The sequence below is a fragment of the Spodoptera frugiperda genome, chromosome 24 (genome assembly GCF_023101765.2).
Source record: "Spodoptera frugiperda isolate SF20-4 chromosome 24, AGI-APGP_CSIRO_Sfru_2.0, whole genome shotgun sequence".
Classification (NCBI taxonomy): Eukaryota; Metazoa; Arthropoda; class Insecta; order Lepidoptera; family Noctuidae; genus Spodoptera; species Spodoptera frugiperda.
The window spans coordinates 3598969-3626241 of NC_064235.1; the positions used below are offsets into that span (position 1 = coordinate 3598969).

A 27273-nucleotide genomic window follows, 5' to 3' on the forward strand; every position below is an offset into this window, starting at 1 on the left:
ACCACAGATGGGGCCCAGTAGGGCTGATGCCTGATCCAGAGCTGCGGACTACCTAGCGGGTTTACCGGGGCTCCGGCTCGAAAAGAGTAGGAACGGGGTGGTTTTTAGTCAATAAGAGTCTGACACTCCCTCTCGCCTCGCCCAAGGCGGGAGAAGTCAGTGGATTATTTTCCCCCTCAAAAAAAAGTGCATGGAGCTGTTCACACATAATTTTAATACTTGATTAAATATATTATTTTCAAAACTGCCTTTTTTGGAAAAAAAAAATGGTTGCGGTGGTTAAAAATAAGGGTTTCGTAGAAATATTTAGTTGTATTACGCTTCTGTGTATGATTACTACTTGTAGTTAGTTTCATTTAAGTTATACAATGTGATAGGGGCGAGACTTCTAACCCGTTAAGGCTGAATACTACATCTAATTTTATCGACAAAAGTCCTGGGTCGAAGGGGTCGAATCCCCTCCCCTAAAAATTATGGCTATTTTAATATTTTTTTTACTTTGATATCAAAGGTTGTATGCGTCGTAGAAACAAAAAAAGACGACAAACGGTAGCTAATAACCTTGGCTAACTAATTCATTACTTTTTTCATATGTTTGATAATGTTTTGGTGAGAAAAAAAATCATTTGTGAATTATTCTTACCGAAAAAATCACTATTTTCCTATATTTTCAATTAGGGGTTCAACCCCCCATATTATTTTTTTTGTCGATAAAATTAGATGTAGTACTCAGCCTTAACGGGTTAGAAGTCCCACGCCTATCACATTGTATAAGTGATCTCCATACTGTATGTTTTTTAAACACATCAAAAGTTGACGTGTTAAAATTGTTTATAGATAAATACATAAATAGATACCTACACATATATTGATGTTTTTGAGTTTTTCAAGGTTTTCTTTATATACTTATGTCGGTTCTGTGTTATTTACTTATGTAGCGCTGTCAAAGTACATAACAGCTTTTGTTGTCGTTTTTAAAAGGGGCCCAGTTAAGGTTATATAGTTATTGGTATTTTTGTACATGGTCAAAAGTAGTAGGTACTATTATTACAGTGATTTTGACGGACGGATAGCTAGCAATCGCGATTGAAATAGGTCTTAGTTTTACTCGGTCTAATAGGGATGATGACGGGGTATGAAAATTAAAAATGTATTTAGTCCGTCAGTTAGGTAAAAGACAGTTAAGAAATTAGAACTCGAAACGGGATATTTACCGTGTTTTTCTATTTTTATGAGTTTCCGATATTTCGGCACTGTTACAAGTGCCATGAACTGAAAAAAAAAACTTATAGTTAAGAAGTATTAGACACGTATTTTTAATTTTGTCATATAATATAATTAAGTAAAACGAATCAAAGTTTAGGAATTGATTTCTACGTATAAAAACGTACGTAGATGTGACGTCATGCGATATTTCAAATTGATATATCATCGAAAGTATTTGTTTCCGTAAGAAAATAAAAAATACGTGTGTAATGTTTTAAAATAATCTACAAGACGGACACTAAAATAAAAATTGATCATCTACCCTATTCGATTTTCAAGAGGGATAAAAAAAGCATGATTCCAGACTCCGTGCCACTACTGAGAAATTTTCGAAAAACGGAAAACGCCCTTTTAATATTTTTTTTTTTTTACATTTTTTAAACTGTTTTTAATATTTCTTTTTCTCTTGTTCCAGGTACCATACCACCGGAATAAACATTCCAAAATAACAAAACATATGTACCTAAAACTGAAATTATAGATTTAAGACTAGTATTTAAAAAAGGTTAGACCAAAATTCTTAGCCAAACCCTTTTCTATCGACACTGATGTGCTGCCGTTTTCAGACCAAAGTTTTAACATTTATTTATTTTTGGCCATCGACGAGTTTTTGAAGATGACTCCTCAACAGTATTGCTTGAGGTGGAAACACCACCACACCAATGTGCAGAATATGTTTGCTCAACTCCTCGAAAAAGGTTAGTAATGTGTTTTGTTTTTTGTTTTTAAACTGACATGGTCACTAACACTAGTATTAGAACTTGAAACGGGATATTTACTTACCATGTTTATTTGCATTTATGATATGAGTTCATCCGTGATCATGGCGCTTGCAACAGTGCCGAAATATCGGAAACTCATAGATATAAAAGGTAATTTAAAAAACTAATTTTGATGTATCCAGTGTCACTCTCACAGTAAATACGAATCTAACGACACCTCTCAAGCCAAAATCCATCAAGTCGTTCAGGCTGCAGAGCGTGCCAAACAATTAGACATACATACATACATACATACTCTCAAAAAACATTACCCTCCTTCTGGCGCAGTCGGGTAAATATAAACATGGTAAATATCCCGTTTCAAGTTCTAATACTAATGTGTTTTGTGTATTAAACTATGTAACTACCGTACCTTTAAAGGTAAGCGTCCACAGGCCGGCATCGTACGCATCGCAAGCAACGGATTTTAGTTTGTCTTGTATAGAAACTTATACAACTGCGTCCACTGATCCGCATCGTACGCACCGCATCATCAGCAATGCCTACATGCGATGCGTACTGATGACGTCATACGGAATGCGTACGATGCGTGCGATAAAGACTTGTGGACATTTAATTTAAAACGCATCAGTGACGCATTTTTCAAATCGATATATCTTCGAAAGTATTTATTTCCGTAAGAAAATTTAAAATATGTGTCTAAAGTTTTTAAAGTAATCTACATTAAAATAAAAATTAGTCATACCCAATTCTTTTATACAAATATCTGAGAAAACAAGTTGTTTATCGAATAATGTTATTATTTTTTTCTAATTTATTCAAATATTATGATTATTTGCGAAAAAAACATACAATATTGAATGCACGCACGGTTGGTGCGGCGGCTGCCGCGCATCGTGTAGCGGGTTAAATTCCCGCACGGAGCAACTCTTTGTGTAATCCACAAATTGTTGTTTCGGGTCTGGATGTCATGTGTATGTGAACTTGTATGTTTGTAAACGTACCCACGACACAGGAGAAAATCCTAGTGTGGGGCAACGTTTTAATAGAAAAAAAAGGCTAATCGCCGCGTCTGCGCACGCTGCTCATGATGAAGAGTCCCTCTGTGACTCGAAACTAGTAGAGCTTTTCTCCATTTACTTGAGTAAACCGTTATTTTCAAGTTAAAAATAAAACTCAAAAATCTTGTTTGTGCTTAGAATCTAAAAAAAGCATTCCTTAGTCACAACTGAACTACTATTCAAATAAGAAGTTAATGAACCCGGTTGAAAAAAATACCTGTTATTTTCAAATAACGTTATTCATATTAGCATTAAAATTGCAAAAAATAAAAATCAAAAAACAAAATCGTACATTATAACGTCAGAGGGTAATAAACTTTGAAATTCTCAAGACAAAAATAGATTAATTAAAATTAACTTTGGCTATTTTGAGAACTAGAAACAAAATAACAGCTATATAGAAAAATATGAGCAAAAATTTTCAAAAGTTTATTTGTGTTTCGAAAAGCCAGTTAGGACTAAATAAAGAATACCGGTTTTTTAGAATCAGTTATTTCGTATGAGATATTTTTTAATCTGATTACAAACACTACACGCGTTTTTTCGAGGTCTTTTTATTAATAATAAAATAGCGAGAAACGTTTTTGAAATAAACTTGAGGTCAAGTTTCGAAACGTATTTGAATAGTGTTGCTAAAAATAGAATTCGCATTCTATTTAAGTTCGTCATTATCTGTTTATTAATGCAATGGTGTTAAAACTAGTCGTTAATTTTGCTAAAAATAACTCTTATTTAAATATAAATGGTCAATAAAAATAATCTAAATAAATATCACTACTAATGGCCTAACGGCAATATTTTGTTTTAGTATAAAATACCTTTTTTTAAATATGTAGTAAAATCTAGTTCAGTTCATATTTCCCGTAAAAAATAAAATAAAATGTATCATTAAAATAAAATTGCCACATTGAAAAATCTGATTAAAAATGCAAGTATGTTTTTTGGCATGGCAACATTAGCATACTTGGTTTTAAATTTAGAATCAGGTGCTAGCTTCCGCCCGCGGCTCTGCCCGCACAAGGTTATGTATTAGCATAATATAATAATTTTATTGATTTTGAAATTCTTTGCCAATTAGCCACTTGGCTTGTAAATTAATTTAGGAATGGTCAATAATGATATACAGTCATTATTCATTAGCTTAGTCAAAAAAAAAATTCGTTGTAAGTAGGTATTTTTTTTCCTAGATATTATGATAGTATGGGCTAATGCCTGATCCGGAGCTTCGGACTATCTAGCCGGTTACGGGGGCTATGGGTCGAAACAATAGTAGGAATAGGGTGGTTTTTAGTCAGTAAGAGTCTGACACTGCCACTCGCCACACACAAGGCGGGAGAAGGCATTGGATGATTTTTCCTCCTCTAAAATAGGAGCGTAATTTCTCATTCTAAGTAGCGGACGACCTAGCGGGTTACCGGGGTTCCGGCTCGAAGCAGGAGTAGGAACGGGGTGGTTTTTAGTCAGTAAGAGTCTGACACTCCCTCTCTCCCACCAGTAGTAGTCATTTGATCATTTTCCCCTTCAAAAAAATTTGTGGAATTCTTTGCCAAAGTCTTTGATTTCTCTACGCGACGTCGCCGCGTCTGCACACGCTGCTCATGATGAAGAGTCCCTCTGTGACTCGGAACTAGTAGAGCTTTTCTCCATTAATGTACGTGAGAAAAACCGTGAATTTTTTAGACAAACAAACCTAACTTAGGTCTAAAAATAGACCAGGCATTATATGAAACTAATAAGATAATTGTAGAACCGTGTAGGTGTAGTCGTTTGCCTAACAAAATCTTTGTTGCGATGCTCAATCACGGGCAACATAGACATTAATATGCCTAGTTTTTATATCAATACTTGATCGTTTTTGAAAAACCAGTTTTGCGGCTATTGTCCGAGGTCGAAGAATTCTAAAGAGGCACATACATAGCGTGGCTTTAATCTCGTTTAAGGATATATTTTTAAGGTCTTTTTTAATGGGATAGATCAGTAAATTAGGTGATAGGTCACCTTATGGTTGGCAATTGGCGTCGGTTGCAACACCAGAGGAGTTACAAAGCGCATTACTGGTCTATGGGTGGTTGGGTCTTCGGGAACCGCTCTCACATTACGAAACACGCCGGTTTTCTATGATTGCACATTTTTTTCTATGAGATTGATGGAGAATAGGAATCAATTGATGGTGAGCGATCAGCACTGTCCACAAGGGTTACCGGGCCTCCGACTGGAAAAGCAGGAGAACGGGATGGTTTTTAGTCAGTAAGAGTCTGACACTCCCTCACGCCTCGCTCAGGGCGAGAGAAGTAATTAAATTTTGCCCCCTAAAAAAAGAAAAAAAAAAAAGAAACAGGTGCGTGCCTTTTTAAAAGGAATACGCCCTTTTCTTTAATGTTTAAAGGTCGTATCGGTTTGGAAATATATACAGTTGACAATTTCGAAACAATGTAACCAATTATTGTATTGTGAATCTGATAGAAAAAAGTAACCTATGGAGTTTCTTGCTCGTTCTTCTCCAAAAGAATCTACACTTGGGAACGAGCAAATAGAGCAACTAGAGGACTGACCGACAGAGTGATATTCTTAATATTGCGTGGTCGTTCAAAAGTGCCTTCCAGGTCTACTTGAAATATATAATTTTCGACTTTTTTTTTAATTCATTCCACAATTTTATTCTGCTATGCAATTAGTAGGCAATATTGCGAAAACTATGAATGTCCAAAACACCTTCATTTGACATTTTGTGTTTTTGTAGGCCATCGTTTGAATTTAAGGTCACTATTTGAAATGCGAGGTCTTCGACTCCTGGTCGGTTCAAAATTGCTGTTTTTGATTTTGTAATCTTTATTTATAGGTTAGGTAAAGGTTTTATATAATGACTACTGTGTTACCAACCAACCTATCTGGAAGTCATTGGGGGAGGCCTTTTTTTGAGGGGAGATCGCCCAAGGCGGGAGACTTGTCTTCTCCCGCCTTGGGCGAGGCGAGAGAGAGTGGCAGACTCTTACTGACTAAAAACCATCCCCGTTCCTACTCCTGCTTTTCGAGCCGGAGCCCCGGTAACCAGCTAGGCAGTCCGCAGCTCCGGGTTATTGGAGAGGTCCATGTTTAGCAGTGTATGTAGTACGTCTTGTAGCTGTTATAATAATGATGAAATGCTTATTAAAGGTAAGCGCATCGTACGCATCGCACGCAACGGATTTTAATTTGTCTTGTATAGAAACTCATACAACTGCGTTCACTGATCCGCATCGTACGGACCGCATCATCAGCAATGCTTACATGCGATGCGTACTGATGACGTCATACGGAATGCGTACGTTGCGTACGATGCGGGCCTGTGGACGCGTGCCTTAAATTTGTATGATCGTGAATGTCCATCTTTAACACAAGATCCGAGGTTTACGAACAAAAATTTGGAATTTTCCATTTTTTTATTTTTATTTTCGAAATAGCTTTTGATTGAACCAACTTGATGTCATTGAACTAAATATATTTAGAGATTGTTGACTTTCAAATTTAAACACGTTTATATACTTATTTATAAAAACAAGATTAAGTATTTACGTTTTGTATATTTTGAAAAATGCTAATAGTTAGACACGTGATACCAGTTTTTGCAAGAGTTTTTTGCATCACATTATCATAGTGATTTGACCACAAGGTAAACTGAGATTTGGTTTGGATTTTAAAGTATTTGCTTATGCTGTTATAAATATTGTGTAGGCCGTATGGTGATAGGTAGAGCCTATTACCATAAACCAAACTCCATGGGGGTTACCAGAACCAGATCCATGCGTACGCGTACAGCGCGTCTAAGAGCCATCAGACCACCACAGATGGGGCCCAGTAGGGCTGATGCCTGTACCGGAGCTGCGGACTATCTAGCTACCGGAGCTCCGGCTCGAAAAGCAGGAATAGGAACGGGGTGGTTTTTAGTCAATAAGAGTCTAACCTCTCGCCTCGCCCAAAGCGGGAGAAGAAATTGGATTTTTTTTCTGGAAAAAATAGTGTAGGTTATCCTTTTTCTGGTCTCCTAATGTCGGTTATCTTGCGGAAGCTATGTCTGTGTAGCGGTAACTTGGAAAAACTGAATGTCTAATATTGACATTAACACATGTGTATTACAACTGTTGAGGTGGTTACAAGGGGACACTGGGTCCTCCGAAAGACCAGGGGGCCTACTCCGGTTCTCGAATCCGAAGTTTCGTTTAATTTTCGGCCGTAGGTTTTATTGATTTAATAATAAAATTACTTAAAATAGCGTTTTATTTTTAATTTCATATCAAAACCTATTTATTTATCTTCATTTCATCCGTTAATTTTTGTTCACAAAGGTTCGCAATAAATGGAATTGTAGTACGAAATTTGCGAAGTTTCGGACGAAACTTCGTTTTTCGTTGAATTAGAGTTCCGAAGCCGCTACGTTGCAGTATAGTATTTAGCAAAGCTATTATATGATACTAAAATAATTACATGAATATCTTACGAAATAAATCACGAAACTAGTATTATTAATTATTTCTATTTATAGACGGTAATAAGATTAAAGCAACAGATCAAATCAGGTTCTGTGAGCCAAAAATATCTTTGCAATTCTAAAAATATGATCGGCCGCGAGATTTGAGTGATTAAATCAACTATTATACTCTGTTGCTGAGGTCGACTAGTATTTTTTAATTTGAAACGTGGTTTGACATTGTAAAAATGTTAAATTTGACACGTGTGCTTAATAATTAGCAAATTTTTTCTAGCATACAAATTAAAAACGGATGTCTTAAAATATATGTAATTATCGAATTTGGTGTAGCAATTTAGGAGTTGGTTTCGGATGGACATACATTTTCAGTCGACGTCTTCACCCGCGTTCCGGTTTGATCAAAATAGCCTATGTGTTATTATAGAGCCTCTGTCCTCTGTCATCCCGATCCATTCAGCCGTTTTGACCTATTGCTTCCCTAGTGATCCTGGCGGTCGATCTGATTCTAAACGCCTTGCAATTAATATGACGATAATAATAAGTGTGGGACAGCCATGCTGCTTCACGAATGGGCTGGTTCGACTGGAGTGACACCACGGTCTCACAGAAAACCGACGTGAAACAACGCTTGTGTTGTGTGAGTGAGGTTACCGGAGGCTCAATTACTTCCTTCCCAATCTTCCCAATCCCCAATTCCCCAACAATCCTTAAGTTCCTAACCCCCAAAAGGCCGACCACGCACTTGTAACGCCTCTAGTGTTTCAAGTGTCCATGAGCGACGGCGATTGCTTACCATCAGATGATCAGTCGGATCATCAAAGAAACGTCACACTGGAGAGTGGCCGTTAAAGAATGCTACTTACTGTTATCTTACCATACATTATAATATGTCACATTATTAAAAAATATTTTTTAATAACAGAGAAATGATGAATGCTTACAACAGGCTTTAGAAGTTAGTATTTTAATTTTGACTTTTAGAGGCTGAATATTAAATCCCATCCAAAACATAAATGTGAAAGGCTGCCAAGTTCGATAATATTGGAATGCTCTCCTATAAAAGAAGTGAGATCTAAATAAGTACCAAGTTCCATACACAGACCTCAGTTAAAAATGATATAACAAGTTTGCAAGTTTTCACACACTTTGTTATAAACCTACTAAACGCAATGAGTCAAGTATATAATTTTCTATTAAAACTTGCCAAGTTATATCATTTTTAACTGAGGTCTGTGTATGGAACTTGGTACTTATTTAGATCTCACTTCTTTTATAGGCGAAGCATTCCAATATTATCGAACTTGGCAGCCTTTCACATTTATGTTTTGGATGGGATTTCATTTATTTTTGTAAGGTTTATTTTCTTTTTTTCTTATTTTACTTTACTTTGACTAAATACAAACCTTCGTAACGAATTTTAGGTCGGTACGACCATTGGAAGATATAGATATTTTTTTTGTTTTAGTTCCTTAGGGGTATGAATTTACACCTTCATTATTTTTAAAACCGACTCACGCTTTGGCCATTTTCAGATTTTTTCCTTTACGTTGAACTAAAGACCTACCTCCATGCCAAATTTCAAGTCAATTCAACCATTGGAAGTGGTCTAGGTTTTTGATGAGTGAGTGAGTCAGTCAGTCAGTGAGTGTATAGTAAAAATAGCGATTTTCTGACGTCAATATCTCAAGACCTACAATAGGTACATTAATGAAATTTTGTATTTTAGATAAGTAAGTAGATCTCAACAGATACTAGAAATTTCATATGCGTAGATAAAATAGATTTTGAGTTATAGGTGGGTCGAACTTGGCCCGAAATGGTTCGTGTAATATAACCCACGGCCGGTGTGTCGGTTTTTTTGCTCGAACTTGGCGGACACACTGCCGTGTGTCTAGATGCGTTGCTCATTAATTATGTGTTCTTGATTCATAAAGACGCAAAATTAAGTCTTATGGAGTAGATTTTTTTTGAGGATCTTCTAATGCCTTGCTGGTTAGTGATTTCAAACTTATAAACGCGCGCCTCAAAGAGCCACCACAGATGGGGCCCAGCAGGGCTGATGCCTGATCCGGAGCTGCGGACTACCTAGCGGGTTTACCGGGGCTCCGGCTCGAAAAGCAGGTGTAGGAACGGGGTGGTTTTTAGTCAGTAAGAGTCTGATACTCCCTCTCGCCTCGCCCAAGGCGGGTGAAAAAAAAAGGTTTCCTCACGATGTTTTCCTTCACCGTTGAGAACAAAAAAAGAGAATCATAGTAGACTACCTCAAACCTTTGACCACACAGATGAAACCGCGGGCAGAAAGCTAGTAATATTTGTCAGTATATAATCATGCTATTGTAAAATCAAAACCAGACCACTTTACCAACAGCTTTAAAAAAATAACTAGGTACTCTCATTTGAAATTTTGGGATTCCCTGTAATTAAAATACGGTTTTGGTAGATGAATCTAAACTAGAATGGCATAAAAAATAGACTACTTACTTCGTATGCTATGAATGGAAAAGTTTTTGGTTATTATTAAGGTGCTTTTCCACCACAGATGTGCTATGCTACGTTGCTGTGGATGCGTTTGGCTTACACCAATCATATTCATTGGTACACATAGCTTACCACTGGTGGAAACGGCCTTTTTTGTGTGGGAAAAATCATCCAATGATTTCTCTCGCCTTAGGTGAGGCGAGAGGGAGTATCAGACTCTTACTGACTAAAAACCTCCCCGTTCCTACTCTTGCTTTTCAAGCCGGAGCCCCGGTAAACCTGCTAGGTCGTTAGCAGCTCCACGTTGCTGTGAATGCGTTTGGCTTCCACCAATCATATTCATTGGTACACATAGCTTAGCACTGGTGGAAACGGACTCAGCTAAGCTATGTTTTTTATAAGGAAAGATGCGTGCTATGGATGTGAATATATTTCTTATTTTGTATGAATGAAAAAAAATTGGCTAATTATTAAGCACACGTGTCAAATTTAGCATTTTTACAATGTCAAATAACGTTTCAAATTTAAAAATATACTAGTTGACCTCAGCAACAGAGTATAATAGTTGATTTAATCACTCAAATCTCGCGGCCGTTCATATTTTTAGAATTGCAAAGATATTTTTGGCACACAGAACCTGATTTGATCTGTTGCTTTAATCTTATTACCGTTTATAAATAGAAATAATTAATAATACTAGTTTCGTGATTTATTTCGTAAGATATTCATGTAATTATTACATTACACTGGTTAGCATATAATACTACTTTCAAGTGTGGGAGAGCCATGCTTCGGCACGAATGGGCCGGCTCGACCGGAGTGATACCACGGCCTCATAGAAAACCTACGTGAAATAACGCTTGCGTTGTGTGAGTGAGGTTACCGGAGGCCCAATTACCCCAATTCCCAATCATCCCGATTCCATAACAACCCTTAAATTCCTAACCCCCAAAAAGTCGCAACGCACTTGTAACGCCTCTGGTGTTACAGGTGTCCATGAGCGGCGACGATTGCTTACCATCAGGTGTTCCGTCTAACTCGTTTGCCATAAAAAGTAATCAAATGTCCCCCTTTTCACACCCACTACTGAGTGCTGATCTCCAAACCCCAAAAGCCCGGAAACGCGGTAACTTCCTCGAGTGTTGTAGGTGTCCATGAGCGGCGATTGCTTACCATCAGGTGATCCGTCTAACTCGTTTGCCATAAAAAAGTAATTTGCAAAGGATTACCAAATTCTTTGGTCGAGGCTAAACATTGGCAAATGAAATCACTTCCTCAGATATGCAATTAATTTTTAAAACATAAAATATCAATGCTACTCATTCTAATACTACGAGTATTTGTATGTCTGTGTGTGTGTTATTTGCATAATTTATTGAGGTCTTAAAAACTTTAAAAAATAAAAATAACCGACCTCGAAAACTAGTTGGTGTATTAATGTTTTTTTTTCTAAAAATAGAATCGTATTATAATCGTTCGGGTCTCACACGCGCTGACGAAACCTGATTTTTGCAATTCAACTTTGAAAAATTTTAGGTAGACCCGCCGCTTGTCAAGGTAAACTGTTAACTTTAATGCAATCTCGACCTTATTAGTTTAAAAATAGAATTGATATTGTATTCAAATTTGTTGGTGTAATAGTGTATTATGATATGCGGTTCGAGTACTTATTTAAGCATTTCGAAAGGTCACCGGTTTTCTGGTTTTTCATTGGCTGGTTTGAGTCTAGAATTCGCTTCGCACCGCCCAATGAGAGGAAGACGTATTTGTCATGCGATTAATTTAATTACATTATTGACCAATACGAATTTACATGAGTTTCTTTGTCTAACCTATTCACGGAATACAGAAACTATAGGAAGTATTATGTAACACGCAAGTCATAATTACTATCACTACATAGTATAAAACAAAGTCGCTTTCTCTGTCCCTATGTCCCTTTGTATGCTTAAATCTTTAAAACTACGCAACGGATTTTGATGCGGTTTTTTTGATAGATAGAGTGATTCAAGAGGAAGGTTTATATGTATAATACATGCATAGTATATCACCATTGCACCCATGCGAAGCTGGGGCGGGTCTCTAGTTATGAATATTAGGCTTACTTTCGCTTCCAAAGATGTTCATAGACATATCCCGTCAATGGGACAATATATTGACTAATTTTATTGGATGACATTTCCCCTAGATTTTTATGAGCCTATTAGGTAAACGAATCGGAGCTGCGGACTACCTAGCAGGCTTACCGGGGCTCTAGCTCGAAAAGCAGGAGTAGGAACGGGGTGGTTTTTAATCAGTAAGAGTCTGACTCTTGCCTCGCCCAAGGCGGGAGAAGTAATTGGATGATATTCCCCCCTTAAAAAAAAGGTGTTTCAGTAGTAATTGTGTTGGACGACATTTCCTTTATTTTTTTCTATTCCTTATTATTAGTCTATTAGGTAAACGAAATAATTTGGCGAATTAATTGAATCTTTAAATAGATTATTTTTGTTTAAATTAACGGTACATTTGAATAATTACCCTTAACCTTACACGTTCTTAATTAATTTGCAAGCGATTGACCACTGACCAGCATGCGGTCTGGTGATCTATTTTTGTCTAGTATAGGTTGGCAAATTATCAGACGTATCACCTGATGGTAAGCAATCGACACCGTCCATGGACACCCGTAACACCAGAAGAGTTAAGTCCGTCGCTGCCGTTTAGGGGTAGAGATACTACCTTATTTTGTTTTTTTAAGGGTAAATGTTATCCAATGACTTATCCATTTGACAGGAGATCCCCGACGCCCGAAGTGTCTCTCGCGACGGCTGGGGCGTGAAGACATTCGTTCATTGGGCCTCCGGTAACCTCACTCACACAACATAAGCGTTGTTTCACGTCGGTTTTCTGTGAGACCATGGTATCACTCCGGTCGAGCCGGCCCATTCGTGCTGAAGCATGGCTCTCTCGCACTTAATTGTATCCAGGATTATTGCCTCTTTTAAAGTTCCAAGTTCATCCTGCAAAAAAACTTCTTTTTCTTCTCCTCTAATAATAATATCTTCTGATTAATTTTGTTGCGGGATCCAAGACAGTCATTCATGTCCCTGGAACGCGTTGGACTTCAATGTTCCGGTGTTTTCATGGTTGTATCTACTGTAGATCCTGGCTTACAGGAGTTGCAGCAGTGCGGGAGGTTGTGGCGGGCTTGTCTTATACCATCAGGCGAAAAAATGCTGCAAAAAAAGTTTTTTTCCTTGATCATATATCAAGTTCTCTACAGGTGTCGTAATGTTGACATAATATGTTAACCTTTTGAACTATTGCAACTGCAAGCGAGATAATATGACATAAGAATAATAAGATATTTGTTAAAATAAACAATGAGAGTATCCGAATATTACGTACCTACAATATTTGGTAGTTAATTTATTTTTTATAAGGATGGAAAATCATCAAGTAACTCGGGCGTCGCTCTTGCCGACTAAAAACCCTTGTTCCAACTTCTGCGTATGGGACCGCGGTAAATGTCTAGTATTTTTTTTATGGTATAAGCTGGTAAACGAGCTGACGGATCACCTGATGGTAAGCAATCGCTGCTGCCCATGGACACTCGAAACACCAGACGCGTTACAAGTGCGTTGCCGGCCTTCTGGGGGTTAGGAATTTAAGGGTTGTTGAAGAATTGAGGATTGGGAAGATTAGGAAAAGAGGGATAATTGGGCCTCCGGTAACCTGGCTTAAACACAACGCAAGCGTTGTTTCACGTTGGTTTCCTGTGAGGTCGTGGTATCACTCCGGTTGCCGGCCCATTTGTGCCAAAGCATGGCTCTCCCACACTTATTAATAAAACATTATTACTCCGAAATAACTATTTGTAGATCATACAAAGAGTCGTGGAAATTTCTACCAGTCGCCTTCTGGTGACTGACATCTACTCAACCAAATTCAACCATTCTTCTTGAAATTTTGCATAAATATTGCAGGGAGTACAGAGACGGACTTGCGCTAATTCACTAATCTATAAAACACTTACTACCGTATTCACATACATTTAATAAAATTTACTTAAACTATTCCTTATTAACGATTTTGTTCTGAAAACAATAGGGTAGATGACTAATTTTTATTTAAATGTCCGTCTTGTAGATTATTTTAAAACATTAAACATTTTTTTTTTATTTTCGTATGGTTACTTTCGAAGATATATCGATTTGAAATATCGTGTGATGTCACTTCTAGGTACGTTTTATACGTAGAAATGACGTGTTTGCTCGTAAGGAAGTCTCCAATTCTTTTCTCTGTTCTTTAAAGTTTATGCTAATGAGCACTACCTATTCCTGTCACTGTTTATCATATTTTTGTTACAAAATGTACTTATATTTTGTTTGTTTTGTTTTCAGAACGGTTCTGTGATGTGACGCTGTACTGCTCGCCGAGTTTCGCGACACAGGTCGGTGGCAAGGACACCGTGGAGCCACAGAACATACGGGGAGTCTCTCTCAGGGCACACAGGTATGTTAAACCTTCAGTAATATATTATACTAGCAAGTAGCTAGTTGCTAGCCGCGCGGTTTCACCCGCACAACTCGGTTCCTATTGATCGTGGCGTGATGATTTATAGCCTATAACCTTCCTCGGTAAATGGTCCACCCAACACAAAAAGAATTACACCTACAAATTGGAGCAGTAGTTACGGAGATTAACGCGTTCAAACAAACAAACAATCAAATAAACAAATAAACTCTTCAGCTTTATAATATTATAGTATAATATTATAGTATATATAGTATCAATAGATAAAAATAAGTCGGGATTTTCCTCCTGGGGGTCTACTCGTTCTCTACTAATTCAACGAAAAACGAAGTTTCGTACGAAACTTCGCAAATTTCGTACTACAATTCCATTTATTGCGAACCTTTGTGAACAAAAATGAACGAATGAAATGAAGATAAATAAATAGGTTTTTATTTGAAATTAAAAATAAAACGTTATTTTAAGTAATTTCATTAGTAAATCAATAAAACCTACGGCCGAAAATTAAACGAAACTTCGGATTCGAGAACTGGAGTAGGCCCCCAGAACGCACGAACCGATTTCCACGGTTTTGCATTCGTTGGAAAGGTCTCGGGCTGCGTGAGGTTTATAGCAAAGAAAATTCAAGAGAAAAGCAGGAAAACAAGGAAAATCATCGGTGGAGAAACGGAGTTCGCTGAGTTTGTTAGTCTTTATAAAAAGTGTCGTTTTCATGCAGTTTTCAGAGAGAAATTAGATGTAGAGGGTAATTGGGCCTCCGGTAACCTCACACACACAACGCAAGCATTGTTTCACGTCGGTTTTCTGCTCGGCCGTGGTATCACTCCGGTCGAGCCGGCCCATTCGTGCCGAAGCATGGCTCTCCCACACTTTTACTTAGTTACATAAAATCAATCACACAACTGAAATTATTAAATTACCATATCATAATTGTATGTATATGATAGATAGATGCAGCGCATTGCAATTGGGTCAGTGTGTTATTGAGCTACCGGTAATCAATACACCTCCTACCTATGTGCTTATAGGAACATATATTATAATATTGTGTGTGAAAATTTTAAACGTACCGCGTAGCTGTAGATTTGTAGAGTTATACCTTTGTAATGTGGTATGCTACGTTGCTGTGGATGCGTTTGGCTTCCACCAATCATATTCATTGGTACACATAGCTTACACTGGTGGAAACGGACTCAGTTATGCTATGCTTGCTGCTATTTTTATATCGGAAGATGCGTGCTACGGAGCCTACGGATTCGTATGGATTCGTTCCGTTCTATGGATGTGTGCTATGGATGGCTTCCCTACTATCGATACATCGCACACTCGAGCTACGCATCTTCCTCGCACAGCTACATAGCTTAGTATCAGTGGAATCGGTCACATAGTTTCACAGCTTAGCTTTTAGGTCTTTGTTGCTATAGTAGGGATTAGGGTGCTTTTTATATCTGGAGGAAAAGTACACAAACTCTTGAAATAACTGATCCGTAGCTGCGGACTACCTAGCGGTTTACCGGGGCGACTCTAAAACCAGGAGTAGGAACGAGGAGGTTTTTAGTCAGTAAGAGTCTGACACTCCCTTTCGGCTCGCCCAAGGCGGGAGAAGTCATTGGATGACTTTCCTCCCTTAAAAAAACCCTTGAAGAAAGACCTCTATCGCTTCATCAACAGTTATCAGTATTTTCATGCATACTCGTCGGTTAATTCGTTAACTGCCACTTAGGTCACCGGTGACATTAGTGGAGGATTTGCCTTCAACAGTTTTCTGATGGCAGTTAAAGGCTTAAACGTATTTATTTATTTATTATACTCTTTATGCACATCAATGTGTACAAAGGTGGGCTTAATGCCGTAGGCATTTTCTACCAGCCAAACCTTTAGGTGATGCAGTGAAAAACCAGTGGTAGGTGCATGGAGCAAGTAAATACAGAAAAGCTCAGGTGGAAAAATAGAATATACTTACTTACACAAATATGTACCAATATATATTTAAATAACATGGAAAAATAATAAACCTACATAATAACATTACATATACTATTTACATATAATATATACATACTAATTATAGTGATGATCATGATGAAGACTCTGACAACCTCTTCAAAAGAAGCTCCCGAACTCTCCACTTGAACGTCAAGCGAGTAGACAGTATTTATGTTTTCCAATTTCCTGCAGGGTGGTGTTAGCAGCCTGTTCCGAGCTGCTGGGCGCGCTGCTAGGAGCTCACGAGGCGCAAGGAGAGCCGGTGCTGGTGATCGATGGAGCCGAGCCACGGCATCTGAAGGCGCTGCTCGACTACATGTACACCGGGGAAATGAATGTGCACCATGTAAGTATATTTCTTTTTTGTTTTTATTAAAAACGTTGCCACACACTAACGGCCAATTCCAATAACCTATCTATCGGTAGATTTGCCTACTAGAGATAGTATTTTGACACATTTTGTATGGAGCTTATGTCAAAATACTATCTCTGGTAGGCAAATCTACCGATAGATAGGTTTTTGGAATTGGCCGTAAGTTTTTCTCCTGTGACGTGCGTTTACAAACAAACAAGTTCATATACATATGACACTCAGACCCGAAATAATAATTTGTGGATCATATAAATAGTTGTTCCGTTCGGGAATTTTATTTTATTTAGTCTTCTTCACAAAATAGTGAATGGTGGACTATTATTTGTATGAGGTTTCTTTTATAATAGAGTAGATGATTATTTTACTGTCCTCTATCCTACCTTATCTTATTCGTCTTGTATATTATTTTAAAACATAAGACACGTATTTTAGAAATGACGTAATTAGCTTCCATTTCTTATTTATTTATTATTTTTATACGTTAAAATGAAATAAAAAGTGCTGAGTTCAACCTGTATCTCGCGTTTGATTGAACCGATTTTGATGCGGTTTTCAGAGTACTTTGCAGACTTAGGAAGAAGGTTTTAGGTATATTATTCGACTTAAAAATGGAAGTTTACACCTTAAAGTAATGAAGGCGTTGACCTTTTTTAAAAAAATGTATTACGGTCGTTTATTTTTTGGAACATCTTTAAAATATGTACCCTTAGTACGAGTTTGCTTTACGTTTAAAGTAATTTAAACGTTCGGCGCTCTAATTGGCCGGCTCGAATAAACCAACCAATAAAGCAAACTCATACTAAGGGTACAGATCAATCGAGAGCATTTTGTATATCAATGTCGGCTGTTAGACGATAGCTAATGTTGAATAACGTTTCACATCTATTCCAGTCGCAGCTGGCGAGTCTACTGAAGACTGCCGAGGAGCTCCGCATCAAGGGCCTCACAGACATACGGTGGAACAACAAGGATGAGCCGCCCGACTCCGAAGCAGGTACTGATATACTAGACATACATATTTTATGGTACAAGGGCCTCACAGACATACGGTGGAACAACAAGGATGAGCCGCCCGACTCCGAAGCAGGTACTGATATACTAGACATACATATTTTATGGTACAAGGGCCTCACAGACATACGGTGGAACAACAAGGATGAGCCGCCCGACTCCGAAGCAGGTACTGATATACTAGACATATATTTTTTACTAGCTGCTTCTGCGCGGTTTCACCCGCCCTGCTTGGCTCCTATTGGTCATAGCGTGATGTTTTATAGCCTATAGCCTTCCTCGATAAATGCCCTATTCAACACAAAAAGAATTATTCAAATCGGACCAGTAGTTCTGGAGATTAGCGCGTTCAAACAAACAAACTCTTCAGCTTTATAATATTAGTATAGATAATATAAGCCGGTAAACTAGCTGACAGATCACCAGGGGCCTTAGTCTGCTATTACAATTGTGTCAGAATGGTCGATCATTGAGCAGTGCAAGAGGGACGGAGCTATACAATCTACATAGCTACATAGCTCCCCTGATGGTAAGCAATCGCCGCCACCCATGGACACCCGAAACACCAGAGGCGTTACAAGTGCATTGCTGGCCTTTTGGGGGTTAGGAAATTAAGGATTGTTGGGAAATCGGGGATTGGGAAGATTGGGAAGGGGAGTAATTGGGCCTCCAGTGACGTCACTCACACAACGCAAGCGTTGTTTCACGTCAGTTTTCTGTGAGGCCGTGGTATCACTCCGGTCGAGCCGGCCCATTCGTGCCGAAGCATGGCTCTCCCACACTTGTTATTATGAATTAGAGTACCATGGCGCAGTGCTTAGGTGACTGGGTGTTATAAAGCGCATCGCGGGTTCGATTCGATTCCTTGCCGCCGGGCAACTGCAACCACTCGGCCAACGAGACAGTCTATGAAAAATCGACAAAAATTAAATGATTGGTTACAAAATAACACTTTTATACGTCAATCCTTGAAATAACTATATGAGGCCATTTCCTATCGGACTACTCTGAGAAGAAATGCCGAAACAAACTCAGAGGTCATAGTCTGTTTTAAAGTCCAGACAATGAAATAAAATATTTTTTCTACCCACAGTAACAACAGCGACGCCCACGGATTCCAAGCCTGTAGACAAGGTGCCGGAACCGAAACCAGTACCGAAACCCTCTCCCAAGGCGACCCCCTCCCCCAAAGCGACCCCCTCCCCCAAAGCGACTCCTGAACCGGAACCCAGGCCCAAGAAAGAGGAGACGAGTGACGGAGAAGCTAAAGGGGAGAAATTTAATGTTAATGGTATGTATGTTTGTTGCTATCTCGGAAACTGCTGGGGGGATTTTGATGAAATTTGTAGTATCTATAAAAAAAAATATTAGTCGAATATGTGTCGAACTTATTTATAGAAAATTGGTTAGAATTATAAAAAAAAATAGATCATCGAATTTGTGAATAAAAGTGTGATTATTTTTGAATATTTTATTGTATTGAAAAGTCGAAATAATTTAAGTCTTTGACTGCCAATAGAAAACTGTTGAAGGCAAATCCTCCGCTAACGTCGGTCACCGGTGACCACCACGGCGTTCATTGTGTTAATGTAAATGTACTTTTTAAAAAAAAATGCCTTGTGGCCACTATGAGGAACTTTTATCCAGGAGGCTTAGTTTCGAATCCAATTCCGATCGATCGACATTAATATTGTGAACTGTACTCAGTTGAAATTGCATTGACATTGAGATTGGTTTCAAGAGTAAGCGCCCTGAAGTGGACGGAAATTATTTCGTGTTAATGTATTTTTCTTCTATTCGTCCACAGGAGGTCCACCGCCGCTAATAAAGTTGCCAGTCAAAGAGAAACTAAGTCCGGCCAAACGAGAACATTCTGATTCGTAAGTATATTTAGGACATTTTATTTTATTGAGCCACGGGCGGGTTATATATTTACGGGTTATAAATTAAAGATGGTACAGTTCACTCACAATTATATTTTAGTAAAACACGCCAATTACAAATGTGCGACCGAATCGTAACCCGACAAGCCCGTGACTCAATAATTGGTGACCCCGACGATTCAAGTGAACAAAATTTTAAAGACTTTTATTTTAAAATTTTAAAGACTTTGACTTTGTGCGACCACTCATTTACACAAAGAAAATGAACCCTCCGTCGGCCATGCCGGTCAGAGGTGAGGCAAGTGAAAATGCTTTAGCCCAAATATCGGTGGCAAGCAGGATACCGGAGTTCTGGAAGGAATCCCCACGTCTCTGGTTTGCTCAATTCGAGGCAGTGGTGGCAAACCAGAAGTTGGCGGACGAGTCAAAATACAATTTAACCGTCGCGAAGCTTAGTCGTGAGCACGTGGAACAGGTGAGCGACATCGTACTCTCGCCGCCCGACACCAAGAAGTACGAAGCTTTAAAAAATCGATTACTCGTAGTGTACGAGGAATCGGAGGTGCGCCAGGTGCAGAAACTGTTGAAAGGACTAGAACTCGGAGACCAAAAGCCTTCCCAACTCCTCAGGAGAATGAGAGAGCTCGCCAGGAACAAATTTACAGACGAAACTTTGAGTGTGCTATGGATGGGACACCTACCAGCAGCAGTACAGGCAGTACTCACAGTAAGTGAGGTGAAAGACCTAGAGAAGTTAGCTACAATGGCAGATAAAGTCGTCGAGACAACACGTTTCGCGGAAGTTCAGGAGATTTCGAGTAATAGGAGCAGTGTATCAGGCATGCAGCCCAACCTGGCAGATCAGATTGCTCAGCTGACACAGCGCTTGAGCCGCTTGGAGAGTTCAAGGTCAAGAGGGAGAGTATCTGGGCGAAATGGACACAGGAAGCCGTATCGCTCTGCTTCAAGAAGTCGTGATCGCTCGGGACAGGTAAAACGGAAAAACCCGGATTGGTTGTGCTTTTACCATTTCCGATACAAGGAGAAGGCCAGCAAATGTATTCAGCCTTGCGCATGGCAGAAGCAGCAGGAGACTGAGAAAGAAAAAAACTAGATGCAGTGCAGCCAGCGGCGGACGGCTGTGCCAGTGGAATCAGCAAACGCCTATGTATTACAGATAAGAAAAGTGGACTAAAATTTTTAGTGGATACCGGCGCCAACGTATCTGTCTTACCAGTGCCTAAACATAACCGTTTCGCGAGTGAGTGCAGTGAATATAAATTATACGCGGCCAATGGAAGTGTGATTAAGACATTTGGTACTAAAACTATGATATTGGACTTTGGTTTACGCCGACCTTACAAATGGACTTTCATAATCGCCGAAGTAACCCAACCAATTTTAGGAGCCGATTTTTTAGCTCACCACGGCCTGATTGTAGATTTAAGTTTATCTAGGTTAATTGATAATGTAACAATAATTTGGGGCTGTATCATTAATACCCTCTCCAATCTTCCCAAGCACCGATTTCCCAATAACCCTTACATTCCTAACCCCCAAAAGGCCGGCAACGTACTTGTAACGCAACCAGCGCCGCTCCGCAACACCAGAGGAGTTACTAGCGCGTTGCCGGCCTTATGGGGGTTAATTATAAGAGGATTGGAGAGGGGAGATGGAATTATTTATATTTTTAACCGACTTGGAGGTTCGCTGTCAAAAATGTATGTAGTATGTGTATTTGTTTGTCGGCTATCTCACGACTAACCGAACTGATTTTGATGCGGTTTCCAGAAAAGCGTTTGTTACACTTAGGAGCAGGTTTTAATATAATTAACCTACTTCAAAAAGAAGAGTTTGAAGTCGGTTTTTTTAAATGTAGTTTGTTAAATATTATTATTGTTTTGTTTTACAGAGAAAGTACAAGTCCGAAAAGACAGCGAATAGCGAGCGGTACTGAACATACGGACGATGAAATGCCTAGTAGTGTACCTAAATCGTAAGTAAATTCAACCTTAAAGCTATGGAAATAGAGTTCAATTTGTAGTGTAAAATGTTCATCCTAAAGTGGACCTTAATGCCTTAGGAATAAAGAGCATGTTTAATTTTTCGAGAGTATTCAATACTAGAAAAAAATTTAATAACTAATTCAACCGTTTGTGCAAAAAACAACCTTATTTCTTATAGAATAAAGACAATATTTGACTTACGAGACTTTAACTTTTAGATTTTTTATATATTTTTTTTATTTTACAGAGAAAAGGAAAAAGAAAGAGACAGAGAGAAGGACCAAGAATGGCGGTATGGGAACTTAGTAAGTATTATATAAAAGTATTTTACATAATGTAACAATACATAACACTAAATTAACTAAAAACAACGGTTTACTCACATAAATATAGGGTGACTGGTAATTAGTGAACGATATTTAAACACGTGATTGTACTCATGATTACAAACAACTTTCTCAAAGAAACATTTTTTGTATATTTATTTTTATCACAATAACAAAACAACAAAGTTTCACTGCACGCCTGCGTATAGCTGAAAAATACCAACTAGTCTTCGGATAACGCGGGTGCGGGCGCCTCGCTGCTAACAGCTGATCATGAGAAAGCACGCGAAAAGCAATAAAACTAATGATTATACAAAACGAGTTTCTTTGGAAAAGTTATTTATAATCATGAGTACAATCACGTGTTTAAATATCGTTCACTAATTACCAGTCACCCTATTAAGAAAAGCTCTACTAGTTTCGAGTCACAGAGGGACTCTTAATCACGCAGACGCGGCGACGTCACGTAATCGAAGGCGACATCGTTGCGTCTGCGCACGCTACTCTTTAATTTAAAATTATAGTAACCATTTCTTTAGTTATGTTTTGTTGGAAAAACTAATTATTATATTTTACAAATAAAGCTCTTTTTGTTTTAGACGAATCACATTGTTGTTATTTGCTTAAAGAACCAATCTAAATATTATATATATAACTAGCGGACCTGACAGACGTTGTCCTGTCTACACGTCTTTAATTTGAAAATTTGTCGGATCCAATGTAAAACATTCCAAAATCAACAACTACTAATAAATTAATTAAAAAAACATTGTCCAGCGGACAAAATTGTGAATCTAAACCATTCTCAGATCCCCTTGAACACACACAAAAAAAATCATCAAAATCGGTCCAGTCGTTTAATAGAAGTTCAGTGACATACACACTTACAGAAGAATTATATATATAAAGATTATAATACTTTAAACAAACCCTGTCTTATAGCAAGTATATGAACCTCAGGACATCACTGCGGAGAGGGTGGTGGGTTGGGGCATGCGGTCGGCTTCACGGTCTACCTCCAGGGACCCCTCGGATGATGAGTGGGCCGACGCCCCCGCCGATATAGGATCCTTCCTGCATACCAAACTGAGGGTCGACGGCGATAATAGTGCGGGTGAGTTAGTTATTACACTACTACTATGGATTATTATTAGTTTTATTACAGTTTTAAAGTGTTACAGTTTAGCTCGCCCAACTTATCAGTTTGATGGCGAGAATCGCTCGTTTTATTTTCTACACAAACTTAACATACTCATTAAAATGATGATGCCTAAAAATCTTTGACGCCGCACAACACATCACATCAACAGCCTATAAGTGGCCACTGCTGACCAAAGGCCTCTTCTCCTACGGAGAAAGTTTGAGCATTAATCACCACGCTTGCTCAATGTGGGTTGTTCAAACTTATGATCAGAAATTATAAGCCCAGGGCCCTTAGTCTGCTATTACAATTGTGTCACAATGGTCGATCATTGAGCAGTGCGAGAGGGACGGAGCTATGTAGGCTGTATAGCTCCGTCCCTCTTGCACTGCTCAATGGTTTCCTTACGATGTTTTCCTTCACCGTTTGTCAGTGGTGTCTAAATAATCTTAGAAAATACGTGTTACTAGTACACATACTTCCTGGTGCTGGTACTTGCTGTTGGTAGGTTTCGCACCCGCATCCTCATGCATGAGGAGCGGGCGACAGCTCTTTATAAGGCAAAGGGAATATTTTTAACAGCATGTTTGAAAGCCGTTTCAACGAAAAGTTCAGTGAATATTACAAAACGCATATTTTAATAAACCACAAAATGTTTTACTTTAATGTTATGCATTATAAAGGGTTAAACACTATTCACCGACAAATTGGTTAATTCGAGTCGGTCATTTAGTAAACGAGCGCCGAACGCGCTATCGTTTTTTTGTTAAACCAAGTTTGCTTTACCAAACTCATGATGGTTAAGGTAGTGATGGTTCTTGTCGTAAGATGATGACTTTTTTATACTTAATAGGATGGCGTTTGGCCACTATCTCGCCTGATGGTAAGCGATGATGTGGCCGACAATAGGGCACGTCTACCTAAGAGCAACCTGTTCACTTGGGCATTGATTAAAGACACCCAATCTTTTGCCCTCTTGTTAAGAAAGTCCCCTCTCAAATTCTTTACAAAAAGATATTCATAAATACATTTTGTTTATTTATTTATTTATTAAGTGTCACCAACATAAATACAGCAATATTGCACAATGAAAATAACAGTTACATACAAACTACCTTAGGCTTATCTTATTATTATTATTTTTTTATTTTTGTTCAGACGAGGAATCAAACGAGAGTGTACCGACGCGGCTGTCGGCGGCGGCATCGTCAACGTCATCGTCAGTGACTGCATCAGCAGTCTCCGCCACGGAACTTAGAGCTGAACTTGCGAAGGCACAGCTATCACAACTTAATAGAAATCCAGGTGCGTATTCTGTTGGCCACCACTAACAGCCAATTCCAATAACCTATCTATCGGTAGATTTGCTTACTGGAGATACAATTTTGACATAAATTAATTATTATGTTATCGGCTTACTCACGTACCATTTACTTACACACGACGCGGCGATTGCCGCGGAATGCTGCTCATGAATATGAGCCTCTAGCATGGCTTGAAACTAGTCGAGTTCCTCGTCAAACAGTTACGTGAGTAAGCCGATAACATAATAATTAATTTAGTATGTCTCACGAAGGTTACAATAAAATCATAATTTTGACATAAGCTCCATACAAAATGTGTCAAAATTCTATCTCTAGGTTATTGGAATTGGCTGTAAATGAGCCTTAATTTATTGAATGTCAATATCAAGCCTATAGGGTGACTGGTAATTAGTGAACGATATTTAAACACGTGATTGTACTCATGATTACAAACAACTTTCCCAAAGAAACTTTTTTTGTATACTCATTAGTTTTCTTTTTATCACAATAACAAAACAACAAAATTCCCATGTAATAAGTGGTGAGCCTATTGCCATATACCGGGCAAAATTTCCGGACTCCGTACTACTACTGAGAAATTTTCGAAAATACCGAAAAAAAGCCCAGCCATACTTTGCCCGACTCCCGAAGTTGAACCCCTTGAGACCCCTTGTCTGGCAGTCAGCACTTGCGACCACCCGACCAACGAGGCAGGATTGCCAACATATCTTCTTAATAAATAATAAGAAGATGATTAATAATTATGTTCTATTGGTCGACAGCTCCGAAGTCCGGCCCCACGGACCCGCGGTTCACGGACGTGGTGAAGCTGAGCGACTACCTGCAGCACGGCAGGCGGCCGCAGTTCTGGGAGGAAAACTATGTTAAAAGGGTAAGTATTATTGAACTTGCTACTTCCGCGCGGTTTCACTGGCTCTAATCGGCTCCTATTGATCGTAGCGTTATGCTATGTAGCCTATAACCTTTCTCGATAAATGAGCTATCTAACACAAAAATAATTATTCAAATCGGACCAGTAGTTCCGGAGATTATCACGTTCAAACAAACAAAAATTTGAGCTTTAATTAGTATAGATGTATAACCAGCTCTCTGAATGGGTAGATAGAGATCTACATAGAAGAAGTTACACCAGCTTTTCACCAGTTATGTCATGAGCCACATGTAGTAAGGAAAGTCTTATGTCAATTTGCCATAAAACTGGCTTTTTATGGTATCGAGCGGACTGTCCACCATGAGACGTCCATTGATCAAGTGTGGCTCTATTAGGGGGTCACGAAACATCACGAGGGGGACGTGGCCTCTATCAAATATGACGTGTAATTTATTCTTTCGTAAAACTTGGCATTTTGAACCTAAAACGGAGTGTTCTGCGGGCCTTTCCTACTCCATAAAATAGTATATTTGTAGTTCTAAAATGTCAATGTATTTTTATTTTTCATTGAGTATTTTTCCAAATAAATGCCTATCTATACATAGATAGCACTCACCAAAAAACCACCTCAACCAAGCATTAATAGTTAATAAATGACTGCACACCCATCCAAAACGCAACCTGACTGTACCTCTCACCCCCAGGTGATGGAGGCGGTCCGCCTGAAAGAGTTGGAGATGAAGCAGGCGGCGGAGATACTGGGAGTGAGCTACGGCACTCTGTACGGGAGGTACCGAGACGTGTACGGCTGTATCAACCGACCTTACCGGTGAGTGCAGTGTTGATATTTAACATTAAATAAATACAGGATGTAAACGGAATGCTTGCGAAAAACGCTACATTTTTTTTTTTATAATATTAATCGTTTTTTTTTTCGTATTATTTGCCTTAACCATCCCAAAAAATTATACCTACTTTACAATACATATTAATTATACCTGCCCACGTAATTACGTGTTTTAATATCACATTAATAATTACACATTATATTAAGCAGTTGATAACAAGTATTATTACAAAAAATAAACATTGAGTTCTTTTTTTTTTTTTTTTAATAATACACGTTTTTTACCGTCGCCTATTTGCGGTTTTTGGTAGCGTTCCGTTTACATCCTATATAATGATTGGTACTTTTTTATGGTATAAGCCGGTAAACGAGCAGATGGCTCACCTGATGGTAAGCAATCGCCGCCGCCTATAGGCACCCGGAACACTAGATGCGTTACTAGCGTTACCGGCTTTTTGGGGTTAGGAACTTAAGGGTTGTTGGGGATTGGGAAAATCGGGAAGTGGGGTAATTAGGCCTTCGGTAACCTCATTCACACAACGAAACACAACGCAAGCGTTGTTCCACGTTGGTTTTCTGTGAGGCCGTGGTATCACTCCGGTCGAGCCAACCCATATTAGTATAATAGTTTGTCTTGTATAAAAACTCATATAACTGCATCCACAGATCCGCATCGTACGGACCGCAACATCAGCAATGCTTACATGCGATGCGTACTGATGACGTCATACGGAATGCGTACGATGCGTGCGATGCGGACCATATATCGCACATCTAGTAATATATTGGCACATTTACGTTTTTCATAGTTTACCTGATTTGTTCAGTTTGTAGTTTACTGACCAATGAATGAGGGGGAAACTACAATAATGGTATAATGATACTGGAAACTAGAGTTGTGCCGATTTATCACTATGTAGATTATGCACTTTTAAACACGTAAGCCATATAAAGTCAATTTCGCATTTTTTGCAGATGTGCCAATATATTACTA

The 27273-nt window shown here is 38.6% G+C and overlaps 1 protein-coding gene across 1 annotated transcript in view; it reads left to right on the forward strand.

Annotated features, from left to right (window-relative positions):
• Nucleotides 1-27273, forward strand: part of LOC118278641 (uncharacterized) — a 69718-nt gene that overhangs the window by 35683 nt on the left and 6762 nt on the right. Inside the window, 12 exon segments of the mRNA XM_050703840.1 lie at nt 1682-1964; nt 14378-14489; nt 16689-16842; nt 17761-17956; nt 18974-19171; nt 19688-19760; nt 21676-21759; nt 22017-22074; nt 23038-23209; nt 24395-24541; nt 25323-25432; nt 26137-26261. Coding sequence (XP_050559797.1) covers nt 1883-1964; nt 14378-14489; nt 16689-16842; nt 17761-17956; nt 18974-19171; nt 19688-19760; nt 21676-21759; nt 22017-22074; nt 23038-23209; nt 24395-24541; nt 25323-25432; nt 26137-26261 — 1511 coding nt within the window. The 5' untranslated portion in view covers nt 1682-1882.